Here is a 15978-nt window from a genome sequence, read left to right on the forward strand (position 1 = left end):
CTCCAGTTTGGCTTTACCCCAGTCCAAAAGCTTCTGGAAAAAAGGTGTGAAAATAGCAACAAAACCGAGACGAAAACAATGATGGAAATGTGACAAAAAAGTGAGAAAACATTGACGAAAAATTTATGAAAAAGTGGCAAAAATGTGACAAAAAATGACAAAAAAATCCAAAAAATTACCAAAATTTGATTTAAAAAATGGAAAAAAAAATGGAAAAAAATGCCACAAAAAAAATTGACAAAAATGTGATAAAATACGACAAAAAAAATTACAAAACTTTGACAAAAAAAGACAAAAAAATGATGAAAAAGTTACAAAAATGAGTTGAATACCCAACAAAAAAATGATGGAAAAAAAATGTGATGACGTGAGGAAAAAGATCCTCTCGGTTCAGGCGGGAGTTAAGAGGTTAAACTATATAACTCTTAAAAAACAAAAAAACAATGGCTAAAACAAAAATGAATTAAATTTAGAACAAATAATGGCACCCTGGTAAAATAGCATGTATGCTACCACACCATAATAATATTATTAAAATATATATTTTATCTATATGCTCTGGCGACACCCCAAATTTGTCTCGCGACCCCCTAGTGGGTCCCGACCCCCGGGTTGAGAAGCCCTGCTATAGAGAACAAGTTTGGATACTGCTGGGTCCAGGGACATAAATGTAAAGGAAGTGGTCTCTTCTGGAATAAATTAACATTATTGTTTAGTTTTGTGTTTCTAGATGACACATATTTTAGTATTGGTATCAAAAAAGTATCGGTCAGGAACTGGCGTTGCAAACCAAGTATTGTTGAAGGAACAGTACTGAAAAATTAGTACTCTACTGCAACGTTTCAGCTACTACAGGTCTATGAGGGCGTAGTAATTTTAATACTTTATTCTTTAAAAAGATACTTTTCAGTATTAAAAACTACAGCCGGACGTCGGAGTGCTCCTACGGTGTTATTACGCCTCACAATATAGTACCCCTTTTGATCCGCTTAGAAAATACTCACGTAGCTGTATTTAAAAAGAGAAAACATGGAAGAGCTTGGTCGCTTCTAACTTAACCCCCGTTTGGGTCTATAGTAATAATGTGACATGTGAACAACATCTTTGGTCTTTTCGCGTGACTGAGCGCACGCACAAAGACCAGACAGGTACAGTACACATCAACTCTTCTAAGCTAAGCTAAGGTAAGAACATCTCAGTATGGAAAAACGTATGGTGGCCTGTTATCCAAACACCATTTCCAATTTATACTTTTTGCTCTTTGAAACGAGAACAAGGAGAGTGCTTGTGGGTCTACGAGAGCACAGGTGCTCTTCAAGGACTGGACACATGTAGAAGAATCACCATAAACGTTTGACTAGGCCTGGATATTGTTTACAGTACTTTGATACATTGCACCCAACTAAATTTAGTACAACGCAATGTGCTCTGTAACAATGTGTAATAACTTGTACCTATGGGTGAGATACACAATGGAGTAATTTGTAATAGTACTTTGTGGGTACATAATGTAATAGGACAAAAGACCCTTAGGTTAGGGCTTAAAGGGACTGTATACAGAGTTTAAAAATGTTAAAATTAAGTATTTCCCTCCCCCTACATGTTCCAACAATGTCCTAAGGTGTAGAATGAGCTCAGACCTGTTCACCATAACTGCCTCTAAAATCCTGCACCGTCACTCAAAAAGGTGTTGCACGAGCTTAATATAGAAGCTGCAGTTACGCATAAGACCTGAGGTGGCAGTAGTGAGTATAAAATGACTAGCTTGCATCTCACCCCTTTAAAGGAACAGGCCACCGTTTTTCCATACTGAGATATGTTCTTACCTTAGCTTTGACGAGTTCTTTAGGACCTGTCTGATCTTCACCCGTGCCTTCAGTCACGTAAACACAGCGCAGACGGCGTTAGCATTTAGCCTCTCCCTCTCTCCTCTATAGCTCCAAAACAGGTCAAGATAGAAGCTACCAAGCTCTTCCACGTTTTCCCTATTTAAATATGGTTACGTGAAGTGTTCCACTACAAAGTATAATTACACAAAATTAAACAATGTGGATTTTCTAAGCGGATAAAAGGGGGGACTATATTGTAAGGCGTAATAATAATACTCCTGGTATTCGGATTTCGAATACCAGGAGTAGTTTGAAATCCGTGCAGTAATCTTCACTTTACTGTGCGGATGCCAAATTACTCCTGGTATTATTACGCCTTACAATATAGTTCCCCTTTTATCCGCTTAGAAAATCCACATGTTTAATTTTGTGTAATTATACTTTGTAGTGGAACACTTCACGTAACCATATTTAAATAGGGAAAACGTGGAAGAGCTTGGTAGCTTCTATCTTGACCAGTTTTGGAGCTATAGAGGAGAGAGGGAGAGGCTAAATGCTAACGCCGTCTGCGCTGTGTTTACGTGACTGAAGGCACGGGGGAAGATCAGACAGGTCCTAAAGAACTCGTCAAAGCTAAGGTAAGAACATATCTCAGTATGTAAAAACTGTGGCCTATTCCTTTAAGGTTAGAGTTATGTCTTACTACATGATGTACCGACAAACTACAAATACATAGTATTCCAATGTGTATCTAACCCAGGTACAATTATTTGCACTAAATTTAGTTAGGTACAATGTATCAAGGGTGCTGTAACATATTTTTTTATACCAGTACTTAAACGATACTTTGTTTTCGATAGCACACCTGAACAATATTTTATATGATACATATACTAATATATTTGTCATATTGAACCATAAAACAAATTAATTCCCTTTCCTTCCATTTAATGTCTCTTACATGTATTAAAGTATTAAAAACTTTAATACATGTGAAACAAACCAAGACATTTTAAGGTGAAACAAATAGTTTTTTTTTGTTTTTTTGAGGTGAAACAAACCTTGGCCACTTTTTCCCCCCAAAATTGTTTCCAATATTTTCTTTCCCCCCACCCAATTTTTCTACTTGCTTCCTTATTGTTTTTTTTCCCATTTTCATTCTTTTATTAAAAAATGTTTTCACCATGTGTTTCACTTTTTTTTTTCTTTCAATTTTCTTTCTTTTTCCCACCATTTCCCTCCCATTTTGTCCTAGATTTTTTCACCAACAGCATCAAAACTTGAATAAAGATTTAATCAATTGCCGCATTGAGATGCCTTGTGTACGAAATGCGCAGTATAAATAAAGTTGCCTGGCCTCATTTTTTCAATACCTAAACATGTTTCCCGATACCAGACTGGTATCATTTAACGGTACCCAGTTCAACTTTTCACTTGTTAATAAAGTAGCTGTGGCCTAAGAGGAGTCAAAAGAGATTGTCTGTGTGTGAAGAAAATGTTACATTCTTCATTGCAGCACGGATGATTCATACCTGGATTCAAATCGTTGGCAAACAAAACATCTCCTGTCTCCATCATGACTTCTTTAGCCGTTTAAACCTTTTCATTATGATTCTTTTGTGAGTTTAGAAGTTCCTAATTAGGTCTTCTCATATTTTGAATGATACTGGACCTGTTAAAAACATCTACTGTGAGGCAAATCTGAATTCTAAAGCAATAATTGCCCATCTAATTGCCTGTCAGAGAAAGAACAATTTAACCTTTTTGCAGATCGCATTCAACTGTCAGATTTGGTGCAGCCGTACGACAAAGCAACACGCCGGGAAAAAAATTGGACAAAGTGAGAGACAGAGTGTACGGCCCCCACTTACCTCTTCTCCACGCTCCCTAAAATGCCCAGTTTGAAGGCATTTTCAGCCCCGAGCGGATCCATTGGCCGCTGCCCTAGAGGTGCCTCCGACCTCAGCGAAGAGAATGCGACCATGCCTTGAGCACAATAGGCGCCATAGTTGCATAATAGTAAAAACGTGTTCGGCGCTGAAGAGCTCGCAGCCGTGCTGGCAAACGCGACGACGAGCCCTGTGCAGATGACAGGAGTTTTAACGACCGAGGGGAGCTGAGGGGAAAGGCCCCGTTAATGAGTAACCGCAGGAATTATGCGCGTGTTAAGTCATGGAGGTCAGGGCTAATTTGAATACGAGATACGATACAAGGGGTACGCAAAGTTTTTCAAAACGATATCTCTGCAATTAATGGGCCTATCCACATGAAACAAAAACGGGCGCAAAGTTCGATGTCTTCTCTGTCAGCGCAAGTAGATCACTTTCACATAAAGGTGCACTAAAGTGGCGGGTTTGGGGGCATTTTGGGTATTAAATGTGTAACTTTCTTGTACTTAGTTTGGCACTTTTGATGTTTAGATTTCTTTAGATGTTAATGCTTCTGAAGAACTGCTTAAAATGTGCAGAGTGAACGGAGTCTTGACTTTAAAACATGAGTCAATAAAGAATTGAAAGAGAGAAGTGCATTGCCTTTGGACACAGTGACGATGTACAGTAACAACAAAAGCATACAGTACATTATGGTCTTAGCTTCTCCCACATTTTGTTATGTTAAAGCTGCTCTAAGCAATCCCGTTTTGCCGGTCCGGCGCCGATGCATTAACAATAATCTCCTCTAGATGCGGGGGAAAGCCAGGTGAGGGGAGGGGGGTATTATGCAAAATCGACTTTTTCAAGCTTTGCATCATGTTATTATGTCATTAAAAACATGGCTGAAGTGTTGCCTTGGCACGTTCACGTATTTTTGAGTAATCTGTAAAAACTCTGATAGCGGCCATTTTAGGGATAGGTTTGCCTGAGTCCTCCTAGGAACGCCCCCACCTTCTGGAGACGCCTCCGAGCTTTCGTCACCAGCCGAGTAACCAACCACTGCTCCTCAGCAGAACCCCCCCCCCACTGATGCCACAGACAGTGTGTGGAGGGGGCGTGTCGGAAAGGCTCAGAGGTTCTTAAAGAGACAGAGGCCTATTTCAAGACATTCACTACAGCCATTTTGAGAGAGACATTTTATACAAGGCAGTTATTCTAATTTACTGCATTTACAGACCAACAGAAGGTTTCATCATCATTGTAGTGTGATATAGACTGGTGCTATGTGATTGAAAAAAGCATAATACCCCCTCTTTAAAGCCTCTTTCCAAACTTTTTTTTTTTTTTCCAAAGCTACACACAATACCTCATAATGACAAAGTGAAAAAAAAAGTTTTTAAGAATGTGTTATAAATGCATTAAGAGTAATGGTCTGAAATATTGCATTTGTACGTATGCACACCCTTTGCCATGACACTCAAAACTGAGCTCAGGAGCATCTTTTTTCCACTGATCGTCCTTGAGATGTTTCTAAAAGCTGACCAGAGCCCACCTGTGCAAAATGAAATGGATTGGACTTGATTTGGAAAGACACACACCTCTCTATTTGGTCCCACAGCCACTTCAGGGCTTAGTTTCTGATCTCGGACCTTATAGAGGTGTGTGTCTTTCCAAATCAAGTCCAATCCATTTCATTTGGCACAGGTGGGCTCTGGTCAGCTTTTAGAAACATCTCATGGACGATCAGTGGAAAAAGGATGCTCCTGAGCTCAGTTTTGAGTGTCAGAGCAAAGTTGTTTTCCTACACTTTGTCATTAAAGTGATGGTCTGTAAGTTTGCAAAGTGAGGAAAGATGGAGAGAAATCTGAAAGCAAATAATCAAATTCCTCCCCTCTTTACCCAGAAAGCCCTTCTTCGTTTATAAAAAGGGGGAGAGCAGGAAGAGAATTTTCAAATGTAACCTATCAAGCTCCTCCCCCACCTCTCCTGATTGGACCTGACTGGCTGGTTCACAGCAAAAGCTCGTCTCATTGGTCAACGCAGGAGGATGCTAGACTCTGATTAGTTGCTGAGATCCGGGAAGGAGGGACTTTACAAAAAAACAACATATATATATATTATTACTTACTTTACATCAAAAAGCAAGACCAGGTGATCAATTTTGCACATTTTATCAAATATGTAGTGCATTTAGACTTTCCAGACTATCACTTTAAGGGGTATTGTGGATCGATCGTTGAGGATCACTAATTTATTGTCAAGTTTTTTCCTTTTCCTCTTACTATATCGACGATTCTTTAGTCCTTGTACGAATCGGGTGTTACTCGGTGAGCCAATTCTCAGCCTGAGCGTAAGGAAAGGCAAGCTGCATGAGAGATTGCCAAGCTTTGAAACAGGATCCGGGTTTTGTACAGGCAAGAATCATCTTACAAACCGATGATGGATGCTATTGAGAGGCAAGTCCATTAAAACTGACTTCTTGACTCGTAAAACCACATTTTGACCTCGCAAATGCAATTAACCTCTTAACTCCTGCCTGAACCGAGAGATCTTTTTCCTCACGTTGTCAGATTTTGTTTTCCATCATTTTTTTGTTGGGTATTCAACTCATTTTTGCAACTTTGTCTTTTTTTTTTTTCCTTCATTTTTTGGTCCATTTTTGTCCACTTTTCATCAAATTTTTGTCAATTTTTCATCACATTTTTGTCATTTTTTTGTCATTTTTTCATCAAATTTTAGTAATTTTCTTGTCAAATTTTTATCACATTTTTGTCTTTTTTTTGTCATTTTTTGGTCCAATTTTTGTTAATTTTTTATCACATTTTTCTCATTTTTTGGTCTTTTTTTGGTCATTTTTTCGTAAATTTTTTGTAATTTTCTTGTCAAAGTTTTATCACATTTTTGTCATTTTTTTGGTCACATTTTTGTCTTTTTTTTGTCATTTTTTGTAATTTTTTTGTACAATTTTTGTAATTTTCTTATCAAATTTTTATCACATTTTTGTCATTTTTTGGTCATTTTTTGGTAAATTTTTTGTAATTTTCTTGTCAAAGTTTTATCACATTTTTGTCATTTTTTTGGTCACATTTTTGTCAATTTCTTGTGACTTTTTGTGACAGTTTCATCATTGTTTTCGTCTCAGTTTTGTTGCTTTTTTCCAGAAGCTTTTCGATTGGGGTAAAGCCAAACTGGAGAAAATGTGCTCGGTTCAGGTGGGAGTTAAGGGGTCAAGAATACTATAAAGCTTGGAATATTCATAACGCTCTCATGTTACACTAGAGCAACCGTAAACCACGTGTCCAGTCAACGTCAGCCCCTCTCCGCCAGGCTGCTTTGCAATTTACTGATTTACACATTCACATGAGATCAGAAACATAAGACACTTAGCCAACACTAGCTTTTAGCTCAGTGAACCCTGTGAACCCTGCATCGAATTAGCAACATCCAGCTAAACAAACACACTTTAGCATTTAACAAACAGCACAAATATAAACTGGACATTTGTTTCCTTAATGCGAACATGTGAGGACGGGGACTTCGTGCATTCAATTATGGATAAGCTACAAAACACACTGTCATGACTTGAATAACTGTCTATGCTATTAGTGGCTAAAGCATAATTTAGCGCAATTGAAGAGGAAAACATCTTTATTCTTAGCTGAACTTTCACATTCAAGCAGCAAAATGAAGACGTGTGTGTGTAAAAGCATCCGTAAAGCTGGTGTGTCACTGGATGATGCAAACGCTCCCATGCTGTCACAGCGAAGCTAACCTAGCCATGCTAATAGCAGCAGCAGGTATTAGCCTCACTGTTTACAACACACACACACACTTGCCTGGATAAACTTCACAAATCCGACGCGATCAGAGGCAGGGGTTGTCGCGCTCGTCCCGCTGATTGTGGTCAGGCCCCGCTGGTCAATGCAATGAAGTGATAATGTCATAGAGCAGGAGGAGAAATCCCTTCCAAAATCCGTCTGGTGTGTGTCAAATCCTGCGCGAGACCTCTCCACTCCGACCCCTTCACCTCCGTCTCCTCCATCCACTGAGCGGTGGAGCAGGGCGCCATCTAGCGGACACGGGTGGCAAAACACGGCAGACACATTCATTTGGAGATGAGCATTTGAACATTTGAGACATAAATGTTAGATTTGATTTTTCATGTGGAAATGAAGTGTGTTAAGATAAAAAATATCAAAATGGACAGTTCAATAAAATCCAATCAAAAATAATGCTGCCTTCATGTGCTCTGGTAAAGATGAGCCTTTCCAGCAGTCAAGTGGAAATTACGAGTGCATTGTATTCAAGTGCTTTTGTGTCATAGTAAAGTATACACTATACACACACACATTTACATGAGGAAATGGTCTACACACCGCTGAACTACTGCTACTTTGTATCTGTTTTGATTAAAAAAAACAAAAAACATATACTTTTTTCAAGATGATAAGTGGAAAAAGGCACAATATTAAAGGGGGGGGTATTATGCAAAATCGACTTTTTCAAGCTTTACATCATGTTATTATGTCATTCCCTCATTAAAAACATGCCTGAAGTGTTGCCTGGGCACATTCACATATTTTTGAGTAATCTGTAAAAACTCTGATGGCGGCCATTTTAGGGATAGCTTTGCCTGAGTCCTCCTAGGAAAGCCCCCACCTCCTGGAGACGCCTCCGAGCTTTCGTCACCAGCCGAGTAACCAACCACTGCTCCTCAGCAGAACCCCCTCCCCACTGATGCCACAGACAGCGTGTGGAGGGGGCGTGTCGGAAAGGGTCAGAGGTTCTTAAAGAGACAGAGGCCCATTTCAAGACATTCACTACAGCCATTTTGAGAGAGACATTTTATACAAGGCAGTTATTCTAATTTACTGCAGTTACAGACCAACAAAAGGTTTGTTCATCATTGTAGTGTGATATAGACTGGTGCTATGTGATTGAAAAAAGCATAATACCCCCTCTTTAAAATTGAGTAGCTAAAGCTCCAGATGCATAGTATCAGCTTCGTAACAATGAGCTAAAACTTGGAGATGAACGCCCAGAAGACAGTGGAGTTGATCGTGGACTCTCCCACCCCCATCTTCAAAGTGGACTCCTTCCGTTTTCTGGGCACCACCATCACCCAGGACCTCAAATAGGAGCCAACCATCAGCTCCCTCATCAAGAAGGCCCAGCAGAGGGTGCTGACCAAGATCCTGGTGCAGTTCTACACGGCCATCATCGAGTCCATCCTCACCTCCTCCATCACCATGTGGTTCCCCGGTGCTACAGACCCGGACAAGCACCGACTGCAGCGCATTGTGCTGCTGCTGAGAGGGTGATTGGCTGTGAGCTCCCATCTCTCCAAGACCTGTTCACCTCCAGGACCCGGAGCCGTGTGGGTCGCATCACTGCTGACCATTGAGCTCTCCGCTCTCAAAACTCAGGGCAACTAGTAATTCCTCGAGTCTCCAAAATTACTGTAGGAGGCAGAGCCTTTAGCTACCAAGCTCCGGTTTTGTGGAATAAACTCCCAGCCCACGTTAAAGAAGCAGACACAGTCCCTATATTTAAGACTAGGCTCAAAACGTACCTCTTCGAATTAGCTTATGATCAGGTCAGTTAGGTAAAGCACTAACCCACAGCCTGAAGTAAAGCTGCCTCAGGAGAAACACTGCTGTGGGAAGTACGGTCCACTGAGCGCTATCCTCTTCTTCTTACTGCAGACTTTGTTTTATCATGATACAATACTTAATTTATCTGTAATCTGTTCATCACTATTCACATGGTGTCTCCTGTCCTACTCCCCCTCGGGAGTGCCTGTCTAGATCGAATGGAGGAACCTGGGTGAACGGAGGAACTGGCATTCTGGAATCTGAGGACTGGACAGTCTGTGATTGGCCCGTCTGCTGAGGGATCCTTCGGCCTGGGTCTCTATAACCTGTCTGTCCATGGGAGTGGATCTCTCCTTCTGTGGTTCTCCCCAAGGTTTCTCTTTTCTCCTGCCGGGTTTTTGAGTTTTTCCTTGCCGTACTGGAGAGTCTAAGGACGGGGGACACCCACGCCGCTCATCGCTACCTTTGGACATTATATTTGCCATTATATTTACCTGAACTTTTAATTGTCATATTTGTTGCTGTGTTTTATTGCCTTGATGTTTGTTGCAGCCCTTTGAGGCGACTTCTGTTGTGATATTGGGCTATACAAAACCATTAAACTTGAAACTTGAAACATTCTCACCCTGGACAGGGACTATTCACCCCCCTCCCCTCAGGCAGGAGGCTACGGTCTATGCAGACCCATAATTCCCACCACTTGAACAGTTTTTCCCTTCGCCATCAGACTCATGAATAAAAAACAAGTCTCTATTGCTTAGTTACAGACTCATAGATGTAATCTGCACTTGCACTGTGTGTAATCCACTGATATCACCCTATCACTTTATCACTATCACTTACCGGTAATCATTTGATATCACTTTATACGCCTACACATCTGTAAAAACAATCCCGCTGTTTCCCAATGTCAAATTGTTGTCTTACCATGTTGCTTTTCAATTTATCTTATTTATTTAATATTCTTTATGCATGCCCCATAGCCTTATAATTTAAAGTATTTTAGCTTATTTATCTTAATTCTGTGTTACGTTTTATGTCGCACGTTTGCACCGAGAAAAAAACCTAGTTTGTGAACCTGTTCTCAAACCATAAAACCTATTCTGATTCTGATAAAAGACATAAAAACATAATATCACTGCTGTCGTGTTGTAAGGTCAAAGGTTATCTCATCTCAGGAACTCGGGCATCAAAAATTATCTCACAGTTTACCAGTGCAATTGTCCACTTGGCAAGTGGTATTTCCCATAATTACGAGAGCACATGAAGGCAGCATCCATGAAGCAGGGTTTCTACATGCACTAGCAAGTCCAATTGAATGCTTTCTCATGTCATTTTAATGTCTAACTTCATTTTTAATGCCACAAATGTAAAAAAAAAAAAATCTCACTCCATGAAATTTGTAAACATTCAATCAAACAGGACAATACATTTTGATATTCAAAACTAAATTGGACAGCAAAAGATGGCGTAATATTTCAGTCAGAACTGCAGATGAATTTGTTTCATGATGAATAGTTTTTGACAAATGTAGATAGTACTGCATATTGTTATTGAGTAAATCTGACCATTTGTTTCCAGGTAAATGGTACAAACTCACAAAATACCTAAAGTTAGGACAATGAAAATGTATTCAAGGAAAAATTCCATTTATTTTGTAAAATAAAAGTAACAAAATGTTTTCTGAGGAGTGAAACATAACAGAAAAGGCTTCAATGTCCTGTGTGAGTCTACAGTTCATCAGTCCATTGCTCCATTAAAGTTCTTTGGGATTTAAAAACAGTATTTTTTCTTTCACGTTCCCTAGAGAACCGCGCTTGAGGTTCCGCGGGCAAAAAAGGAGGCTCCTTTATCGTGGACCTTGTACTGGAACAGTTTCCTGAGCCTTTGCTGCCCGTCAGGCTGTCTCCTTCTCCAACACACCTCCATCTGCAAACACACAAAGTACCTGCTCATAACGCTGCCCTGGTGATATAAAGGTCTGTCACAGTTTACCTGTCCGTGGATGTCCCTGCAGTAGCCCGTGGGGAGTCCCTGTACTTGAAGAGTGAGCGTGCACTGGTGAGTCAGGCCGCGCAACAGCTGTTCAGCCCCTTCATCGTCTGCATCATCCTCCTCTTCCTCACAGTGCACCAACATCACCACATTTCCCTGCAGCGGCACAAAAACAGCAATTAAACCACAGTTACAACATTCACCAATATTTCACCTTTACTTTTTAAATGGCTAGTTCTTAGTTATGATCCAAACTCACTCTTAACTTTCTATACACATTTAAAACATCCAAAATCTTCACAGGAATGACATTATAAGCAGTTTCACAACTTTCTGCGAGCAATACTAGAATCTAAACAACTTAAATGCTGCGCTACCTGCAGCTGGGAGCAGACAGTGGCCCTGCAGTAGTGGCTGAAGTCCAGCACCGCCCCCACACTCACACCGAGGCTGAGCAGGACACTGAGATCATCCACCAGAAGCACCGGGGGGCCCCACTCCTCCTCGGGTCCCGGAGCAGCCGCGGGACCGCTGCAACTGTCCCGCACCAACTCAAACAAACTCTGCAGGCCCCGCGCAGGATCCCTGTGCACAAATAAAGCTCAACATGAAAGACATATCGGGGCCTTTTGTTCATTTCAGCATTTTCAGTTTTGAAATCATACTGCAGAACATTTAACCCAAAAACACTTTTTAAATTTTATTATGGGTGGTCTATTGCCTATTTTGCCTCTTCGTGTCACGGTTTGGAACTTCCATTGACACGTCCAGCAGAGCGCGAAGTCCGTTCATTAAGCGGAGAACGAGGGATAATGCGTGCCGCTAAAATCTCATGTGTAGTCGATTGATTTGTGTAAAATGTCCAGTGTTCATTTGCACAAACTAGTCAACACTGCACTGTTTCTCTGTGGCCTAAAATCGGCTTTGTGTCCCTGTAGAACTGATTTTATCTGGACTTCTCCAGCCCTATGTAAACTAATAGGAGTGAAGGGGCGGGCAATATTCATGACAGTGCCCACGCAAACTTCCGGCATAAGGTTTATTGATGGCAGTAAGCCAAATTAATTTTTTTTTATGCCAATGCTGCATATTTCATTTCTTTCTTTTAAGATTTGCACTAATAAAATGTATTATTTATAATTTATTCAAGTCATTTTATTTGAGTAGAAGTGGAAGGTGGTGACAATAACTCGCGTAAAAATAAAAATAAAAAAATACTTGAAAAACATATTACTTGAGTACGGTGAGTAACTGTGAGTGAAAAAGTCTGATTTATTTTCAATGGTGCCATAAATTGTGAGAAACAAAACATAAAATCATGTGGAATTTGTGATTTCCATTCCATTCCAAGAAAATGTCTGAAAATAAAGAAAAACAAGAACAAAAACAAAGAGCACGAGACAATTTCCAACTATTCATGTAAATGTTTATAACACTCATTATGGGGTAGATGTATAGAAGCTTTCTAGCTTCAGCCGACTCCGTTTTTGAGCTACTATAACTGGATAATGTGAATGTTGTAAAAAGTTAAGAACGTAAAGTGCTCAAAAATAAGCAGTTGGATGTGTATTGGACCACATTTTTGTTGACTCAATAACTAGACTTAGTTTGGTATAACTTGGTTTACTTCCATCGATAACACACACAGGTGAATACCACTGCAGTACCCCGTTTGAACCGCTCAAACCCGAGCAATAACGCGGTACTTAGCAAACCTCGCGCACATGCGCTGTAGGAGAGACACAACTTAACAATGTTTTCAAATGTTTTCCAAGAAATGTAGTATTGGGTAATATATGGAAAGACATTTAAGGCTCTTTTAATGTCCTATGGAAAACCTGTATTAATAAAGAACAAAAGATGAAGAAAAGATACAGATCTTCACTTTGTGTTTACCTCCCATGTTGAGAGCTACTGTTCTAAATCATCCTGGCAAAAGCACATGGGCCGAGCTAATCCTGTCACAAGAAAATTACCTGAGAAAATTAAGCGCGTCGCTGCCTGCGTTGCCTTCACGTGGAATTAAATGTGCTATGGACTCCTGCAGACCCTCCAGAAACACCAGCTGCCCTTTCTCCTTTGCCTGGACCAGACTTACACCCTAGAGGGGAGGAAACAAACAAGGCATGAACAAAACTTTAAAAAAGTAACGAAAGAATGACAAAAAAGCTACAAAAAGTGACGAAAGAATGAAAAAAGAATGACAAAATAGTGACGAAAAAGCAAAACAAAAAGGTGATGAAAAAGCAGCATAAACCAAGACAAAAAAACTATGAAAACACAACCAAAAAGGGACAAAAAAAGAGACAACTGTGTGGAAATGAGGACTCCACTTACCAATCTCTGACTGACTGCATTGTAGTGACTGAAGGACTGTGCCAGGCCCAGAAAACACACTTTACAGCGAGCTGGAAGAGAAAACACAGACCTGGAGTAGTATTTCATGCACAGAAATGTCTGTTTGTGTATGGGGTGGATTTGTGAGCCCGTCTTGTAGCTCTGTACACTTACCTCGCAGATAAAACGACAGGAAGTGGTGGATGAGAAACGAGGCATCACATCGTCTTTCTGAGATGACAGTAAGCTCGCCCTGAAACGCCACAATATTCATATTTACGATCGCTGCAAATGCGTTACTGATGCTCGCAAACACAGCCAATGCTAATGCTAACACAGCCTTTACCACAAGTGACACAATTACTATTTCACTGCAGTAACAACTTTGAAAAGCCTGTGTCTACGTAGTAGTCTTAAATGACATTTAATAAGGAGAAGAAAATAGATTTACCTGGGATATTTTATCCGGGGAAGTGTTCAAGATGCTGTTGAGCTCGGTAAACATCGCTAGCTAACAGTTGAAGCAGTTTGTCATCAATATAGCAAGCACTTAAATATACATATAAAAGGTTTAACCATTAATGTGCGCGTGTTTGAGCTCGAACAACATTATATCTGTGTAAAATACGAAAGTCTCAAGGCAAGTAGCGAATGTTTACTTGCGTCAGTAGAAGCCATGTGAGAAGAAAGATGGACTATGTAACAAAACAGTTACGTGCTACGGTGAAAGCTCACTGGAATTTACTCATACACATTTTTAGATCAATAAGAAAGTTTAAACTAATCTATACAATGTGTGGCAGTTATTCTGTTGAAGCAATAGCTCACTTTAAAATGGAGCAAACTTGTGTTCTTGATAAATTAACGTGGAACCTCTTTTCTATAGATGATCTATGTGTTGGGACTCTTCCTCTCTCCCCGCCGGGCGCGTGAGCACGAGGCGCCATCTTGTGGACGTTGTTCAGCATAACCACGGGCTGACACCTTTCGCTACCAAAAAACAACGACACAGGCTCCATCCGAAACCCTCAAATTATAGCATCTATACCAGGGGTAGGCAACGTCAGGCCCACGGGCCAAATCCGGCCCTCCAGCACAGAACCTCTGGCCCTCAAGATGATTTTGAGAAACATTATCAGGCAAATAAGAGATCAAATTCATTACATACAGTACTTTGAAAATGCAAGAAATAGTGGCAGTGTATTTTAAAAATGCCCCGGCGGAATGTCCCTCTTGGTCTAACACTATATCATGTAAAACAGTGATTCTCAACCGGTGGGTCGGGACCCAAAAGTGGGTCGCGGAACCTTTTTTCAGTGGGTCGCGAGTCTAGGAAACTTTTTTTTTCGACAAATAAAGGTTTTATTGGGGTTATTTGAGCCTATCATCCGAGGGTAACGTTGGGTCCCGACTTGGGAACCACTGATGTAAAACTTTGGCATTTGCAGGAAAAAGTTATTTACTTTAGGCTACAACGTTGAGGTTTGGCCCTTGGTGTTTTGGCGATGATGAAAGTCGGCCCGCCTCAGCACAAACTTGCCTACCCCTGATCTATACCATCTATACCATCCTGTTAGCATTCTTTATGAATCCCTTTGCTCCTCTCCATGTCTTTTTACCTTTATTTAGTTGATGACATATTGCTAAGCATTATGGGATTCGCAGCAATTGTAAACAAATGGAGATTTTAAAAGTTAAAATACTGGAGTTATTGTTCACATGAAAACACTTGGACACCACAGTGTGTGTATTTACCAGCAGTAACTCAGCAGCTAACAGAGTTATTCCACAGCTTTTTTCTCCACTTTTTATTCAGTTTTTAGCAAATGTTAGTCAATGGAAATGTATGCTAACAGCTGTAAAGATGGCCGATCTCCATGGTAACTGTGGAATTTCCCTAATCTATTCATAATTCAGCATTTGTTAAAGTAGTTTTTGAATAATTAGAGAAAGAAAAAACATTTTTCTCCCTTAACTGTTTTCAAACATGACCACATGGGCGATTCCAAAGACGCCGTCTGTAGTTTACCATCTGCAAAGGCGCTATGCTAACCACAAACACAGCCAGTGGTCACTGAAAGGTCAAATACAACTGACTGACATTAACTTTTTATCTTCATAACAGTGGCATAATGCACCTTCAATAATGTACAAAACTATCTAAATGGAATGAAGACTGATGAATGATTGGGGACGGATCCAGATCCAGAAGAGCCCATTCACTCTGGAAATACTACATTATTTTCTGTCAATCCATCAAACAGCTTAATTTATCCCATTTGTATAAATGACAAGTAGCCGACACATCAGGTTTGTTGTATAAAGAAAGTTACACTTTTAAAAATGCTACAC

The 15978-nt window shown here is 40.2% G+C and overlaps 2 protein-coding genes across 2 annotated transcripts in view; both read right to left on the reverse strand.

The window, feature by feature from the left end:
• Window positions 1-7700, reverse strand: part of scap (SREBF chaperone) — a 49691-nt gene extending 41991 nt beyond the window's left edge. The window contains exon 1 of the mRNA XM_079561861.1: window positions 7537-7700. The gene's annotated coding sequence lies outside the window, so the exon portion shown is untranslated. The remainder of the gene's footprint in view (window positions 1-7536) is intronic.
• Window positions 7701-10927: 3227 nt separating this feature from the next.
• Window positions 10928-14302, reverse strand: elp6 (elongator acetyltransferase complex subunit 6). Its single transcript, XM_079561675.1, has 7 exons — window positions 14078-14302; window positions 13801-13879; window positions 13627-13697; window positions 13266-13390; window positions 11667-11874; window positions 11290-11445; window positions 10928-11223 (listed from the first exon to the last, which is right to left on the reverse strand). Exons 1-7 carry the CDS (start codon window positions 14129-14131, stop codon window positions 11098-11100), a joined length of 819 nt encoding a protein of 272 aa, XP_079417801.1. The 5' UTR covers window positions 14132-14302; the 3' UTR covers window positions 10928-11097.
• Window positions 14303-15978: the final 1676 nt, after the last annotated feature.

This window comes from Gobius niger, assembly GCF_951799975.1.
Source record: "Gobius niger genome assembly, chromosome: 8".
Taxonomy (NCBI): Eukaryota; Metazoa; Chordata; class Actinopteri; order Gobiiformes; family Gobiidae; genus Gobius; species Gobius niger.